At 51.5% G+C, this 13,090-nt stretch overlaps 1 protein-coding gene across 13 annotated transcripts in view; it reads left to right on the top strand.

The window, feature by feature from the left end:
- The first annotated feature begins 1,217 nt into the window (after positions 1–1,217).
- ACOX2 (acyl-CoA oxidase 2) overlaps positions 1,218–13,090 on the top strand; it is a 33,713-nt gene continuing 21,840 nt past the window's right edge. For 3 of the 13 annotated variants that reach the window (XR_014823406.1, XR_002337599.2, XM_003132281.6), the window contains exons 1-9: positions 1,218–1,288; positions 3,228–3,410; positions 3,819–3,981; positions 4,200–4,351; positions 4,768–4,875; positions 7,644–7,763; positions 8,076–8,191; positions 8,886–9,058; positions 11,845–12,007. Coding sequence is in view for 5 of the 13 variants with exons in the window: in XM_003132281.6 (XP_003132329.2) it covers positions 3,251–3,410; positions 3,819–3,981; positions 4,200–4,351; positions 4,768–4,875; positions 7,644–7,763; positions 8,076–8,191; positions 8,886–9,058; positions 11,845–12,007 (1,155 nt within the window). In the remaining 8 variants the exon portion in view is untranslated. Of the gene's footprint in view, positions 1,289–2,346; positions 2,419–3,227; positions 3,411–3,818; positions 3,982–4,199; positions 4,352–4,767; positions 4,876–7,643; positions 7,764–8,075; positions 8,192–8,885; positions 11,487–11,820; positions 12,008–13,090 lie in introns of all 13 variants that reach the window. The other 10 variants (XR_014823407.1, XM_005669686.4, XR_014823411.1 and 7 more) reach the window with 6 other exon arrangements.

The raw sequence follows: 13,090 nt of genomic DNA, 5'->3' as shown, positions 1-13,090 counted from the left end.
ACTGGGTCACTTTGTTGTACAGTAAGAAGTATCGCAGCCTGGTAAATTAAATATATTTAAATAAAACTTGAAACAAATAATATGAGAGGAAACAGCCAAAAAAATAAAAATAAAAAAGTTCTAAGTTCATTAGAAGTGGTTGTGAATATCTCACTAGGTTTTCCAGCCCATTTCTACTATAACTATGTCTCCCTAGCAGCCCCTCAACCCCAGGATGGAAGCTGCAAGGGCAGGGCACTGGTACAGTTTTGTTTTCTGTGGTTTGGGCTTCCTACTGTGCCCCAGTGCCGAGATCACTGCCGACATTCAAAAATGAATACTGGCATTCCCGCTGTGGCACAACAGGATCAGCGGCATCTCTGCAGACCCAAGACACAGGTTCCATCCCCAGCCCAGCACAGTGGATTAAAGGATCTGGTGGTGCTGCAGCTGCCACATAGGTCACAACCACAGCTCAGCTCTGACCCATGGCCTGGGAACGCCACATGCCATAGGGCAGCCAAAAAAGAAAAAATAAATGAAAAATCAAACAAGCAAATAAATAAATATTGATGAGTAACCAAACCAGCACATTCTGTTCTATCCAAACCTCACATGCTCACCCTTAAATATCTCACCAGCTGTACAACACCAAAGAATGGGAAATCCTCCTATTAAACATTAATCCTGGGAATTAAGAAATTCTCTCATGGGGAACCAAGAAAACAGTAAAAAATCACAAAGTTGCAAATGCTTGGGGCTTTACAGTTAACCAAGACTTTTCCTTCATACCCTGTGAGTTAAAGGAAGGGAAGCTTAGAAGAGAAGCAAGTCAGCATCATACCTCCAGGATTTGAACCCAGGTCGCACCTGTGCATTACTTTACGAGAGTGAAAGCATGTGCGTTTGACCAGGACCAGGCTCTGGGAGGTGAGCCAAGGAGGTAGGAAAGAAGGGAAGACAGAGGCTGGGGAGCTGGCACTCACTAAGCTGCCCAGCCAGCCTCGAGCTAAGCTCTCTACCCCACTTCCCCCCTCCCTGCCTCACCCCCACTTAGTCTCCCAGGGAGGCCTCGGTGCCCAGCAGCATCACAGCCACCAGAGGGAAGCAGGAAGACATGCAAGTGGAGGCAGTGAGCTCAACCAGCGGATAGCTGGGAGCTGAGAGCCTGCCAAGCAGCACCTTTAGGATCCAATGGCCCAGCCCCTCTAGGGGAGGAGAAAGGGGCTGGGCCACCCATGAGAGGCCTAACCCGGCAGTTAGTGCGGCTGGGCCAGGCCTGCTACGCAGACTCAGGACTCAGGACGAGGTAAGTGAGGGGCCGGAGAGGGACTGGACACTCCTAAGGTCACTCCTAAAGCCTCTGAGAGCTACTTGCTTTCATTCCACACTTGTTTCCTATGTGCTACTTGTGATCCACGCCCTGTGCTAAGTAAGCGTCAGGGCCATAACATCCTGGCCCTCTTGGAGTTTAAGTAGGGAGAGGCAGCAATAAACAAAAACATAATAAAGGAGCAAATGACCTTGTACGTTACGATCAGCGAAAAAGAAAAAGCAGAGCAGATCGAGGAGGATTGGGAATGCTGAGGGAAGGGGCTTGGGATTTGAAAGAGGATGGTCAGCTAAGCCTCACTGAGAAGGTGACAGTGATCAAGGACTTGCAGAGGAAGTGAGGCAGCCATGAGGACATCCAGGGAAAGAGTGTTCCCCGCAGAGGACAGAGCCTGGCCGAGGCCCTGCGCTGAGGGGGTGACGCCTAAATGTTGGAGCACAGCCAAGAGGCAGCAGCAGTTGGAGCATAGGGTGGAAGAGGCGGGGAGAAGTGGGGCAGGGAAAGAGGAGACAAGTTAGCCGGCCTTGCCAGGATCCAAGGGGCAGAGGAGGGAGCTTCTTGAATGTGCCGTGCCAGGCCCTTTGTCAGTACCCCAAGGCCCTGCCACCCACTTAGGGCTGTCTGTATAGAGGCCTACTATGAATCCCATTTGCCACATGTGGCTGCATGACCTTACAAAGTTTCCTCCCTTCCCAAGGCTCCTGTCCTCTCTAAAAACTAGTTATAATAGCAGTAGTGTATCTGCAGGGTTGTAGTGAAGAATAGGAATCACAGCAGGGGCTGCCCACAGGAAAGAGTTACAGCCTACCTCTTCGTGTTAGGCTCCAGGCCACTCTGATAGCACCCAGCGGGTTCTGCGGGGGGGTGGGGGGAGGGCACTGCCATCAGAAGACTCCTTAGAGTCTTAGAGACAGCAGGGGCAAAGGCAGGAGGAGAGGGAGGGGGCATGGGTGCGGGGAGTGGACAGATACAGGGCAAGGGGCATGTGGGGTGAGGGATAGCGGATAGCAGAAGGCGTGGACTCTCTTTCCCAGTGGCCACCAAGGACCAGACTCCCAGCTGGGAGGTAAACACCGTGACCACAGTTAAAGAGCTCAGCCCAGCAGGTGAGAGGTGGTAGGGGCCTGGGTGGTAGCCAAGTGAATGGAAGAAACAAATCAATATGAGAGCCTCAGGAAGTAGAACAAACAGTACCCGGTGTTTGCCTTGCTGTAGGGGAACAGGGGCTTCTAAGAAGCTGAGGGTTTGCTGTGAAAGATGCAGGGTCCACCAAGGCCCTGGGGGACACCCAGGCTCCAGGGAGGGGAGTGGCGTGGAATCACAGGCAAGGGGCAAACTTCTTCCCTTCAGCTCCACAGTACCCCTCAAGGCTCACAGAAATGGGCCAGATGAACCTGGAACTTAGGGAAATGGGATCCCAGGTCCCCCAGTGAGCCCCTAGGTGGGGCTGGAGCACAGACAGAGCACATGTTCTGCAGTGGGACCCCTATCCAACACCTGCCAGCCAGCTCCAGCTGTGCAATAACAGGCCATACACTTAACCTCCCTAAGATGAATTTTCTTCACATGCGACCCTCATCAATTTTGTGAGGAGTTATCCGAGCAATGCTTCGTGACGCAAGCTGGGGTGGCAGAACATGAGTCCTGCTATCAGACCTTGTCCAAATCTTGGCTAAAACATACCGAACTCCTGTTTATTGAGCAATTACTGCATAGGATCATGGACAGTGCCTGGTACACAGCAAATGTTCACAGGGAGGAGTGTCTGGGTGGGGTGGCATCAAGCACTGAAGGGAAGTTGCTCCTCCACAAAGGAGACCTTAGCTGCACTCAGCCCTGGGCAGTTCCCCCCACATAGGGATCCACAGCACAGCCCAAGACTCAGAGCAGCCAGACCAGAAGTATCTCTTCTTAGACACAAGGAAGACCCGGGCTAGAATGGACCGTCTGGCATACCGAATGTCACTGGGGGACACCTGGAGCAGGAAAGTGCACCCTGACATAGAGAGTGAGAGATGCATGCCGTCCTTCAATGTGGAACAGCTCACCAACATCCTTGATGGAGGTGCCCAGAACACTGCACTCCGGAGGAAAGTTGGTAAGAGGAGGCTTTGTACTTACATGCTTTTTTTTTTGGAAGAGTCCTTCAATAGCAGTCCACTTTCAAATAACTAACAGTGCTCTCACAATTCCACTGTTAGAGATTCACTCCTTTGGATAGTGATGGCATCTTTAATATATCAATAATCCCTGAGCCCATTTGAGGGACAGAAAAGTCCTAGGTAGCAGAAGACCTGGATGCTGGTCCTTATTCTTTCACTGCATAGCTTTGTAAACTTGGGCAAGTCACTTTGCCACTTTCTCTGTACCTCATTCACTGTATCTATAAAAGTGACAGTAAGGTCTGACTTCCTTTCCACGTCCATGAAGCAAGTGGATGGAAAGATTTGAAGGTAACAGGAACCTCCCCCAGGACTCTAAACCTTCTATTCTCTGTCTCTGGCAGAAAGCATCATCCACAGTGACCCAGAGCTTAGCCTGGAGGATAATTATTTCATGACCCAGAATGAACGTTATGAAGCCGCCTTTAAGAAGACATTCTACATCCAGATGTTGGCACAGCGCCTAGGCTGGTCACAAGACAGTCACGAATTACATTATGCTCAAAGGTTCTCACACCCAGGGAAACCCTGCCAGAGAGGACTTCACCTGGGATCCCCCAGAAGCTAGGAGCTTCTAGCTACCCCCTAGCCTAGGAGCTATTTTCCCCAACAAAGATACCTCTTGTTGGGAAACCAGGAAAGCGGGCACCCCACCCTACCAACCTAAGTGTACCTGGGCCTCTGTCTCCAGTGGGCTCTCCTACCACTGAGTCTCTCCCCCACAGAAGTCTTTCTGGAGATCTGGCCTTAGGTATACACAAAGTCTTCCAGAAAACCCTCAGGAGCCTGGGATCGGAGGAACAGATTGCCAAGTGGGACCCGCTCTGCGCCAAGTTCCAGATCCTTGGAACATATGCCCAGACAGAACTGGGGCACGGTGAGCAGGGGCTGCTGCAAGTAGTGTACAGGTTGTGTACTACACAACTCCACAGGGCCCATTCATATCATGGCAACCATGGATTTATACAGTTAATATGAAGATGTTACAGCAGGTGGCAGTTAAGGGTTATGAGGAAGCCGGGGGGTGTTTTTCTAATTTATAGGAATATATTGTATGAGCCGGTGGTGGGGCAAGTCAATGGTGGGGCGATCCCTTGTCATAGGTTGGCCATGTGTCCCCTCTTCCCCCACAGCCCACCAGTGAAAGGAAAGAAACCGCCTGTGACGATAGCAGGGAGCTACCCCTACTCCACACTGGGCTGGTGCCTGGGAGCCCCGGGCTCACTGAGACACTGCTCCCCCCATGAGATTCCCACCCTGGCCCAACCTCTAACTCCCATCCTTGATTCCCAGGGACCTATCTTCAGGGCCTGGAGACTGAAGCCACCTACGATGCAGCCACCCAGGAGTTTGTGGTCCACAGCCCAACAATAACTGCCATTAAATGGTGGCCTGGGGACCGTGAGTACCCATTCATCCCCCAGCCCCATCTGCCATCAAGAAGGACAAGGCTGGCCTGCACGACAGCCCTGAACTTGAGGTCCAACAGACCTCTGTTTCAGTCCCTGTTCTAGGCTGGTGACCTTGGGCAAGTCAATTCATCTTCCTGAGCCCCAGGTTCTTACTGGGTAAAAGAGGTGGGATGTGAAGAATTTCATCAGTGAGTGAACTTTGAAATAGCTGAGGAAACAGACCCAAACCTTGGGGGCTGATGGTCAAGGCCTCTCTCACTCACACACTGCCACCCCCAACGCATACACACTCAGCCTAGTCCTAGGCACTTCCCACAACCCCAGCTCCTCTCACCTCTCAGGTTAATGATTACGTTTGCCACCAGCCAGTGCACAGAGTACAGTCACTGAGAAAAACATCCCTCCCTTCCTCTGCTCCAAATACCCATAAGGGCTCAAGCCCTGCCCCCAGCTCCAATCAGGCCACTGATGCCACATCACCCTCTGTGGCCACCAGGTGGAGGTCACACTGCTTCGCAGAGCCTCAGTGATTTGCCAAACCCCCAGGAGAGGGGTTCTACCAGGGCTCTCTTCCTCTGATTTAAAAATACACCACTGAGGACACATCTGTGGCACTTAAGGACACATTAGATGAACACTTATATGGAAAAAAAAAAAATACAGAGTTCCCATTTGTGGCTCAGCAGAAACGAATCTGACTAGTATCCATGAGGATGTGGGTTCAATCCCTGGCCTCACTCAGTGGGTCCGGGATCCTGCCTTGCTGTGAGCTGTGGTGCAAGTAGCAGACACGGCTGGATTTGGTGTTGCCGTGAGTGGTGTAGGTACAGATGCAGCTCAGATCAGGCATTGCTGTGGCTATGGCTGTGGTGTAGGCCAGCATCTATGGCTCCGACTGGACCCCTAGTCTGGGAACCTCCATATACCGTGGGTGTGGCCCTAAAAAAGCAAAAAAAAAAAAAAAAAAAAAAAGCCAACAAATGTGAGGAGTCCAACAGAAGCAGAAAGAGACAGGAAGGTTAGACACAAGCAGAGGGGGAGAAAGATTGAGAGAAGGGGGAAGAAGTAGAGAGACAGAAGTGAGAGAAGTAAGGAGTTCACCACGTCATGTCTTAGTGGTTAATGAATCCCACTAGGAACCATAAGGGTTCAATGGCTGGCCTTGCTGAGTGGATTGAGGATCTGGCGTTGCTGTGAGCTGTGGTGTAGGTTGCAAACACGGCTCAGATCTTGTGTTGCTGTAGCTGTGGTGTAGGCCGGAGGCTACGGCTCCAATTAGACCCCTAACCTGGGAACCTCCATATGCTGTGGGTGCGGCCCTAGAAAAGACAAAAAAAAAAAAAAAAAGTGAGAGAAGAGAGCAATGTGGGAGTGGGGGAGGGGGAATCTATGACCGCTAACAAACCCACAGAGAAAAGACACCGGCCTTGAAACCAGGCAGGGCTCAAATCAGGGCTCCGCCCCTCCAGGCCAGTGACCTTGAGCACATCACTGGATTCTCCGAGTCTCAGTTTCCTTATCCAGAAAATGGGACTTTGGCATACCTGCCCTGCAAAAACTAGAAAGCATGAACACTGGGGCTGTACCACCTGGATTCTGGCAGATGCTAGTTATCTGTATTCAGTATGATTAGGTTGATGGCAGAGTGAGTCATTAATAGGTCCCAGAGGTGCCCATCTGCTGGATTGGAGCAGCGATGCACACATCTCCCTGTGATGTGGGACCCATGTTCTGACCACAGATCCTGACACACGTACCCCAGCATCTTTGATGTAAAAATCCTGCCTCCTTGATTCCAAAGAAAATTACTCAAGAGCACACACTTCAGTCAGAAGATTACAGCAGAACTAAGTTTTTTAAAAATGCCAGTCTTTCCCAGAAGGCTCCACCAGGGGTGTTTTCTTTAAAATCCATAGCCTTTGTCAAGCTTTTTTTTGCCCATGAAAGAGCGAGCCACCAGAGTGCGTGGAGGGCTCTGGTCCCTTCAAGATCTCCCTAAGCCTCCCTGAGCCTCGCTACCCCCATGGGAGGGAGCGTTGGAGGGTGGTTGGTACACAAACCTGACATTTAGGGGAGTTCCCGTCTTGGCTCAGAGGCTAACGAACCCGACTAGCATCCATAAGGACGCGGGTTCAATCCCTGGCCTTGCTAGTAGGTTAAAGATCTGGCGTTGCTTTGGCTGTAGTGTAGGTTGGCACAAACAGCTCCAATCAGACCCCTAGCCTGGGAACCTCCATATGCCCTGGGTACAGCCCTAAACACAATAAATAAAAAATAAACAAACCTGACATTTAGACAGAACCCACTGTACCTCCAGCCATCTACTGTCCATAAATCCCTCCAATGCAGAGCATTCCAGAGCAAGACACTCACATGAAAACTCTTTGGATGGTTCCAGTTACTTCCAGGGAGGAGTCAGGGCATATGAAGCAAAGGGTAACCTGACTGAGCATCCCTTAACTGCCCAGGATGCCACTCCCTCCACTGCCTGGCACCCCTACACCAATCCAGTCCTCAAATTCTGAGCATTCTGGTCCCTCTTGCCTTGCACAGCCCATCCTGTGTGGCTCCCTGGAAAACATCGCTTGCCCTCCAGGCCCCTTGCGCATCCTCACCCTGACCCACACCCAGATCAAACAAAGCCCCATTCCAGGCTCATGGAGTGTCCTCCCCACAGACTGGTCTTGATGGGGAGGGCTAGCCTGCCTACTCTGTACATGGGGGATTACGCTGGGCCTCTCACCTCTCTGCCCTCAGTGGGACGGTCAGCCACCCATGCTCTGGTCCAGGCCCAGCTCATCTGCTCAGGAGCCCGGAAGGGCATGCATGCCTTCATTGTGCCCATCAGGAGCCTTGAGGACCACAGCCCTCTGCCAGGTAACTCATGCTACTTCCTTTAGGACCCCTGCCAGGAGACCCCACCAGGTCACCTTGTCCTGGGGCCCCAGGGGGCGATGGGAGAAACTGGGGGATATCTCCCTTAGACAGGGAGGGGACCAGATGGACATATTTGGCTGGTTGTCTGTAAGTTTCAGCACTTGACCTCAGCTTAGTCACCTGCAAACAGGTGCAATAACCCCAATGTCACAGGTCACTATGAGGATCAGATGAGCTAGAACATGGGTGTGTGGTTCCTAACACACAGCAAGACCTTGACTGATGGATGTTTCCACCTCCGTCTCTTCTTAGGAATCACTGTTGGAGACATTGGGCCCAAGATGGACTTTGACCACGTGGATAATGGTTTCCTGAAACTGGACCATGTGCGGGTTCCCAGGGAGAACATGCTGAGTCGCTTTGCACAGGTGAGGGTTTTGGGGAGGTGGCAAGCCTGCACTGCCTAGAGAAGGGACAGAGGCCCCCCCACAGGCTGCTGCTGGTTCTGGGCTTCCTCTACAGAGCTGAGTTTGGAGCACCCCTCCCCAGAGAGGCTCTGGTGTCCCCTGAACCTGAGTAAAACCCCAGCTTAGGATCTGTGTGATCTTGGGCAAGTCGCTTGGCCTCTCTGAATCTCAGGGTCCTCATGGGTAAATGCTCACCTCATGGAGTGGCAGAGCAATCATGAGGCAGAGTGGCAAGGCAGTCCTGAGGAGAAGAGAGATAGGCTGAGGGTGACATGGATATTTGCCTACAGGACAGCCTGGACACAACTAATCACTGAACAGACACCGGCCAAGTGCTGGAGGACGTTCTGGAGGTCCCCAACTTGCCAGGCATTACCATGACAATGTGGACTGTGGGGAGGTCCAGGGTGTCCCAGGAGAGGAGCTGTGAACCAAGGCACTTGGGCAGTGGGTACTTAGCAACAAGCACAGCACTGTTCCCGTTTTAACAGTCATTGTGGCCACACCAGCACATTTTGGTTGGCAAGTGGCTGTGCCTCCTCCGAGTAAGCATGTGAGGGCTATGGTACCTGCAGGGCCTGAAGGATCTCAGTCCTGGGCATGAGGCAGGCTGGGGAGCCCTGGCTCAGCCCACTGCCTGTCCTTGGTCCACCAGGTCTTGCCAGATGGCACCTACATCAAGCTCGGGACAGAAAAGAGCAACTACTTCAGCATGGTGGTGGTGCGAGTGGAGGTGCTGATGGTCGAGGTGCTACCACTGCTGCAGAAGGCTTGTATCATCGCCATCCGCTACTCGGTCATTCGCCGCCAATGCCAGCTCCGGCCCAGGCAAGGGGTGCCCAGAGGATGCACCACAGCCAGGATTACCTCAGTCTCACAGTGCCCGCCCCCCCAACACCAATCCTCTTTCAGAGTGGGGTACTGGGAGCATGTGCTATGCAACCCCCGTCCCGACACACATTCACCTGGACCCGGCCCATAGCACCTGTGGGGTCTCAATCTGGCTCCTTCACATCCTGGCTGGAGGCCCAATCTATGTCTGTCAGTGTCTGCCCCATCAGGCTCCTGTGTCTTTGGCCCTATACCACCAGATCTGACTTGGTCTGTCTGGCCAAATCCAACTGGGTCCAGTATGTAACTGGCTGAGTGTATCAGGGTTGGCTGGGTGCCAAGCTGTGGGTGAATGTGGCTCCCAAAGTTGTTCTGCCAGGTGTGAGGGATTGTGTCTGGAAAAGCCCAGCTGTCACCCCAGACTATACATGGCTTAAGTTGGTTCTGTCTGGTTGTGACTGTCAGCATCTGACCGTGGTATGTCCACGTCTGGATCCACCTCACTGTATGTGACTATGTCTGGCTAGTACTCTGTCCACTCCATGGCACCAAAGGGCCGACTGTACCCTCTGTTTTAATGTGTGTACATGTACACACGCGTGTATGTGCACACACACACAGTTGTCAGATTTAGCCAATAAAAATACAGGACTGCCAGTTACATTTCAATTTTAGGTAAACAAATAATTTTTAGTATAAATATGTCCCAAATGGGCACACAGCCAGGATGGGGCAAAACAGGGTCTGGACATATGGTGCCACAGTGTGAGCACAGGGACAGAGGGTAGACCTGGACACGGCATAACTGACTGCTCTGGCGCTGCAGAGAAAAGCTTCAACCTGGCAGTTCTTGTTTTGTTCCTTTTAGGGCTACACCCACAGCATATGGAAGTTCCCAGGCTAGGGGTCTAATCGGAGCTGCAGCTGCCACCTACACCACAGCTCGTGGCAACACTGGACCCTTAACCCACTGAGCAAGGCCAGGGATTGAACCCACATCCTCATGGACACTATGTGGGGTTCTTAACCTGCTGAGCCACAACAGAACTCCCAACCTGGCAGTTCTTGCCCCAACTCTGTTGTGTGACCCTGGGCAAGTCCTCTGCCCTCTTCAGGCCTCAGTTTTCTCACTTGTAAAAGGAAGCGTGAGTGAGAACATCTGGTCCAAGAGTCTGGTGGTGTTTCACAAGATGGGCTCAAGGATCCAGAGTCTAATGCAAAATGGACTGAGGGTCTAACACCAGGCAGACTTGGTGCCACCTCAGCTCTGCCACTTGCTAGCTGTGGGAGCTTAGACTGGCCACCCTATGTCTTTGTCCCTCAGCTTCCTCATCTACAAAATGGGCATGACGAGAGCAGTCTTCCAGGGTGGTGTGAGGGCTGAAATGCAGAGAAGTGTGCCAGGGGCCCTCAGCCCAGGACCCTTACCTGACAAACCCAAGGCACCTTTGGCCAACCTAGCTTCAGAGTCCCAGGCTGAGGGAGTCTTCTCTAGGAGTCAATTGCTAAGCAGAACGTACTGCCGATGATGTCCTACTTGGTAGCCATGTTTTCTGGGTTGCAAAAGTGTCCCAAGGATGGTTATAATAGTACCTGTCCAGGTGAGGGGCTGCTGGCCCAGAGGAGAGACCCCCCCCCCCAGGTTTCTCCCCATCATCCATGGGAGGCTCCAGCACATTCAGGCTCTATTTCAGCCCACAAATAGTTACCACAAGCCCCACATGCCGAACAGAGTCTCAGGCACTGAGGACACGGCTAAGGACAAGGCAGGCACGATCCCTACCTCATAATTCAACCAAACCCATGTTCACATCCTCACAGTTACTAGTTAGGCTCCATCTATTTCCCAGTACACAGCACATGAAGGTCAAGGTTCAAATCATCAGGGGTACAGGGCCACAACCCCTCACCCCAAAACCTTGAGACCAGATATGCTAGAAATCAAAATTTTCCAGATTTTAGCGGGCTGATACAGTACACACTATCCTTTTGTAAACCTCCACAAGGGGTAGCACCCATAAGCAAACGTATCAGTATTTCTACAGTGAAATGTGTGGATATTCATGTTACATGGAATTTTAAGATTATACTAGCTTCACGTCAGTCCAGGTCAAGTTTCACAATGAGTTATAAAAAACTGTCAGTTTTTAAGGCTTTTTATGGCAAGGCAGATGTGGCAGGTAGCAATCGCTCTCTCTCTCTCTCTCTCTTTTTTTTTAATTTTTAGGGCCACAGTGGTGGCATATGGAAGTTCCCAGGCTAGGGGTCCAATCAGAGCTACAGACACTGGCCAATGCCACAGCCACAGCAACATTGGATCCTTAACCCACTGAGCGGGACCAAGGATCAAACCTGCATCCTCATGGATACTAGTTGAGTTCGTTACTACTGAGTCATGACGGGAACTCCGGAAGCAGTCTTCTACATCTTCTTTTTTTTTTTTTTTTTTTTTTTTTATTATTATTATTTTTTTTGTCTTTTGTCTTTTGTTGTTGTTGTTGCTGTTGTTGCTATTTCTTGGGCCGCTCCCGCGGCATATGGAGGTTCCCAGGCTAGGGGTTGAATCGGAGCTGTAGCCACCGGCCTACGCCAGAGCCACAGCAACGCGGGATCCGAGCCGCGTCTGCAACCTACACCACAGCTCACGGCAACGCCGGATCGTTAACCCACTGAGCAAGGGCAGGGACCGAACCCGCAACCTCATGGTTCCTAGTCGGATTCGTTAACCACTGCGCCACAACGGGAACTCCCTCTTCTACATCTTCTGCTTTTCTTTCCCTCAGCAATCCAGAGGCCAAAATCCTGGACTACCAGACGCAGCAGCAAAAACTCTTCCCTCAGCTGGCCATGGCCTATGCATTCCATTTCGTGGCAAAGAGCCTCCAGGCATTCTTGCATCGCTCCTACAGTTCCATTTTGGGCCGAGACTTCAGCCTTCTGCCTGAGGTACCTGCTGTCCAAGGGGGCAGGAGCTGGGAGCATGGCTGAAATTGTCCTCCTCCTCGGAGGCAGTCCTGGTCCTGCCCCCATGGGCTCTTTCCACTTTCCTCCTCCCCAGACTTCCAACCTCCCAGCACCCCGCCCCCAGGCTGCCCTGGGAACTGTACCCTGACATATACATCCACCCCCATCTGGCCCCCAGGAAGATCCAAACACGTTAGAAGAAATAATCACACATAGAGTGTAGAATCAAGCACACAATCCCTGGTGTGTCTCTGAAACCCGAAAAGCTCTGAAAACCCAAAGCTGTTTAGAACTCATTTGGTGGCATAGTTTGACCTGAATTAACCTCATTTATCCCACTGAGTGTAAATATATTTTGCAGCAGAAATATTAATATGCTAGATTGCCAAGGCTAGCCTGCACTCCTCTAGGGGTAGTATACGTAATCTACCTTAAGTGCCCTGCTTTATCTTTCTAAAATTCAAAAATATTCTGATTCCAAAACACATTTGGCCCCGAGGTTCTCAGATCAAGCACTATGGCTATACAAATACACTAAGACAGAGGCTGTCTAGGCCTGCGCTTGCTAAGCACTACTTCTTAAGCCTTCCAACTGTACAGCAGGCACCATTTGTACACCCACCTTACAAATGAGGTAAGTGAAGCACAGAGAGGTCAAGACATATGACCTTCCTCCCCAGGACTTGAACATCTGAAAGATGGGTAAGGGCTTTCAAGAACTAAAAACTCAAACCAGGTCTGCTGCCCAGCAGTCCCTCCTACAACCCAGAACAGTGGGTTGATGGTGGACCTGCAGTCCTCTCAGGGCAGCTCTCCAAGGCCTCTGCTTGTCAGCAAAACCCATAGCTCCTGGATGAGGGTAAGGCCAATCCCAGAAGCACTCTCTTCCCACAGTCCTGGAGACACTGGCCTGGACAGTTTTGTTTTGTGCTCACTGCCCCGACAGTGACACTGCCTCTTTGTAGGGCCCTAGATGAGTCACATAACCTGAGTCTCAGTCTTCTCATTTATAATAAAGTTGTAAGCTCAGGAAATAGTTCTGACCTCACAGAGCTGTGCTCAGCA

The sequence above is a fragment of the Sus scrofa genome, chromosome 13 (assembly GCF_054392235.1).
Source record: "Sus scrofa isolate SSC_HxYL_T2T_F1_AM1 chromosome 13, Sscrofa_HxYL_maternal_Yorkshire_Landrace_v2.0, whole genome shotgun sequence".
NCBI classification, from domain to species: domain Eukaryota; kingdom Metazoa; phylum Chordata; class Mammalia; order Artiodactyla; family Suidae; genus Sus; species Sus scrofa.
This window is presented reverse-complemented; position numbering and strand designations above follow the sequence as displayed.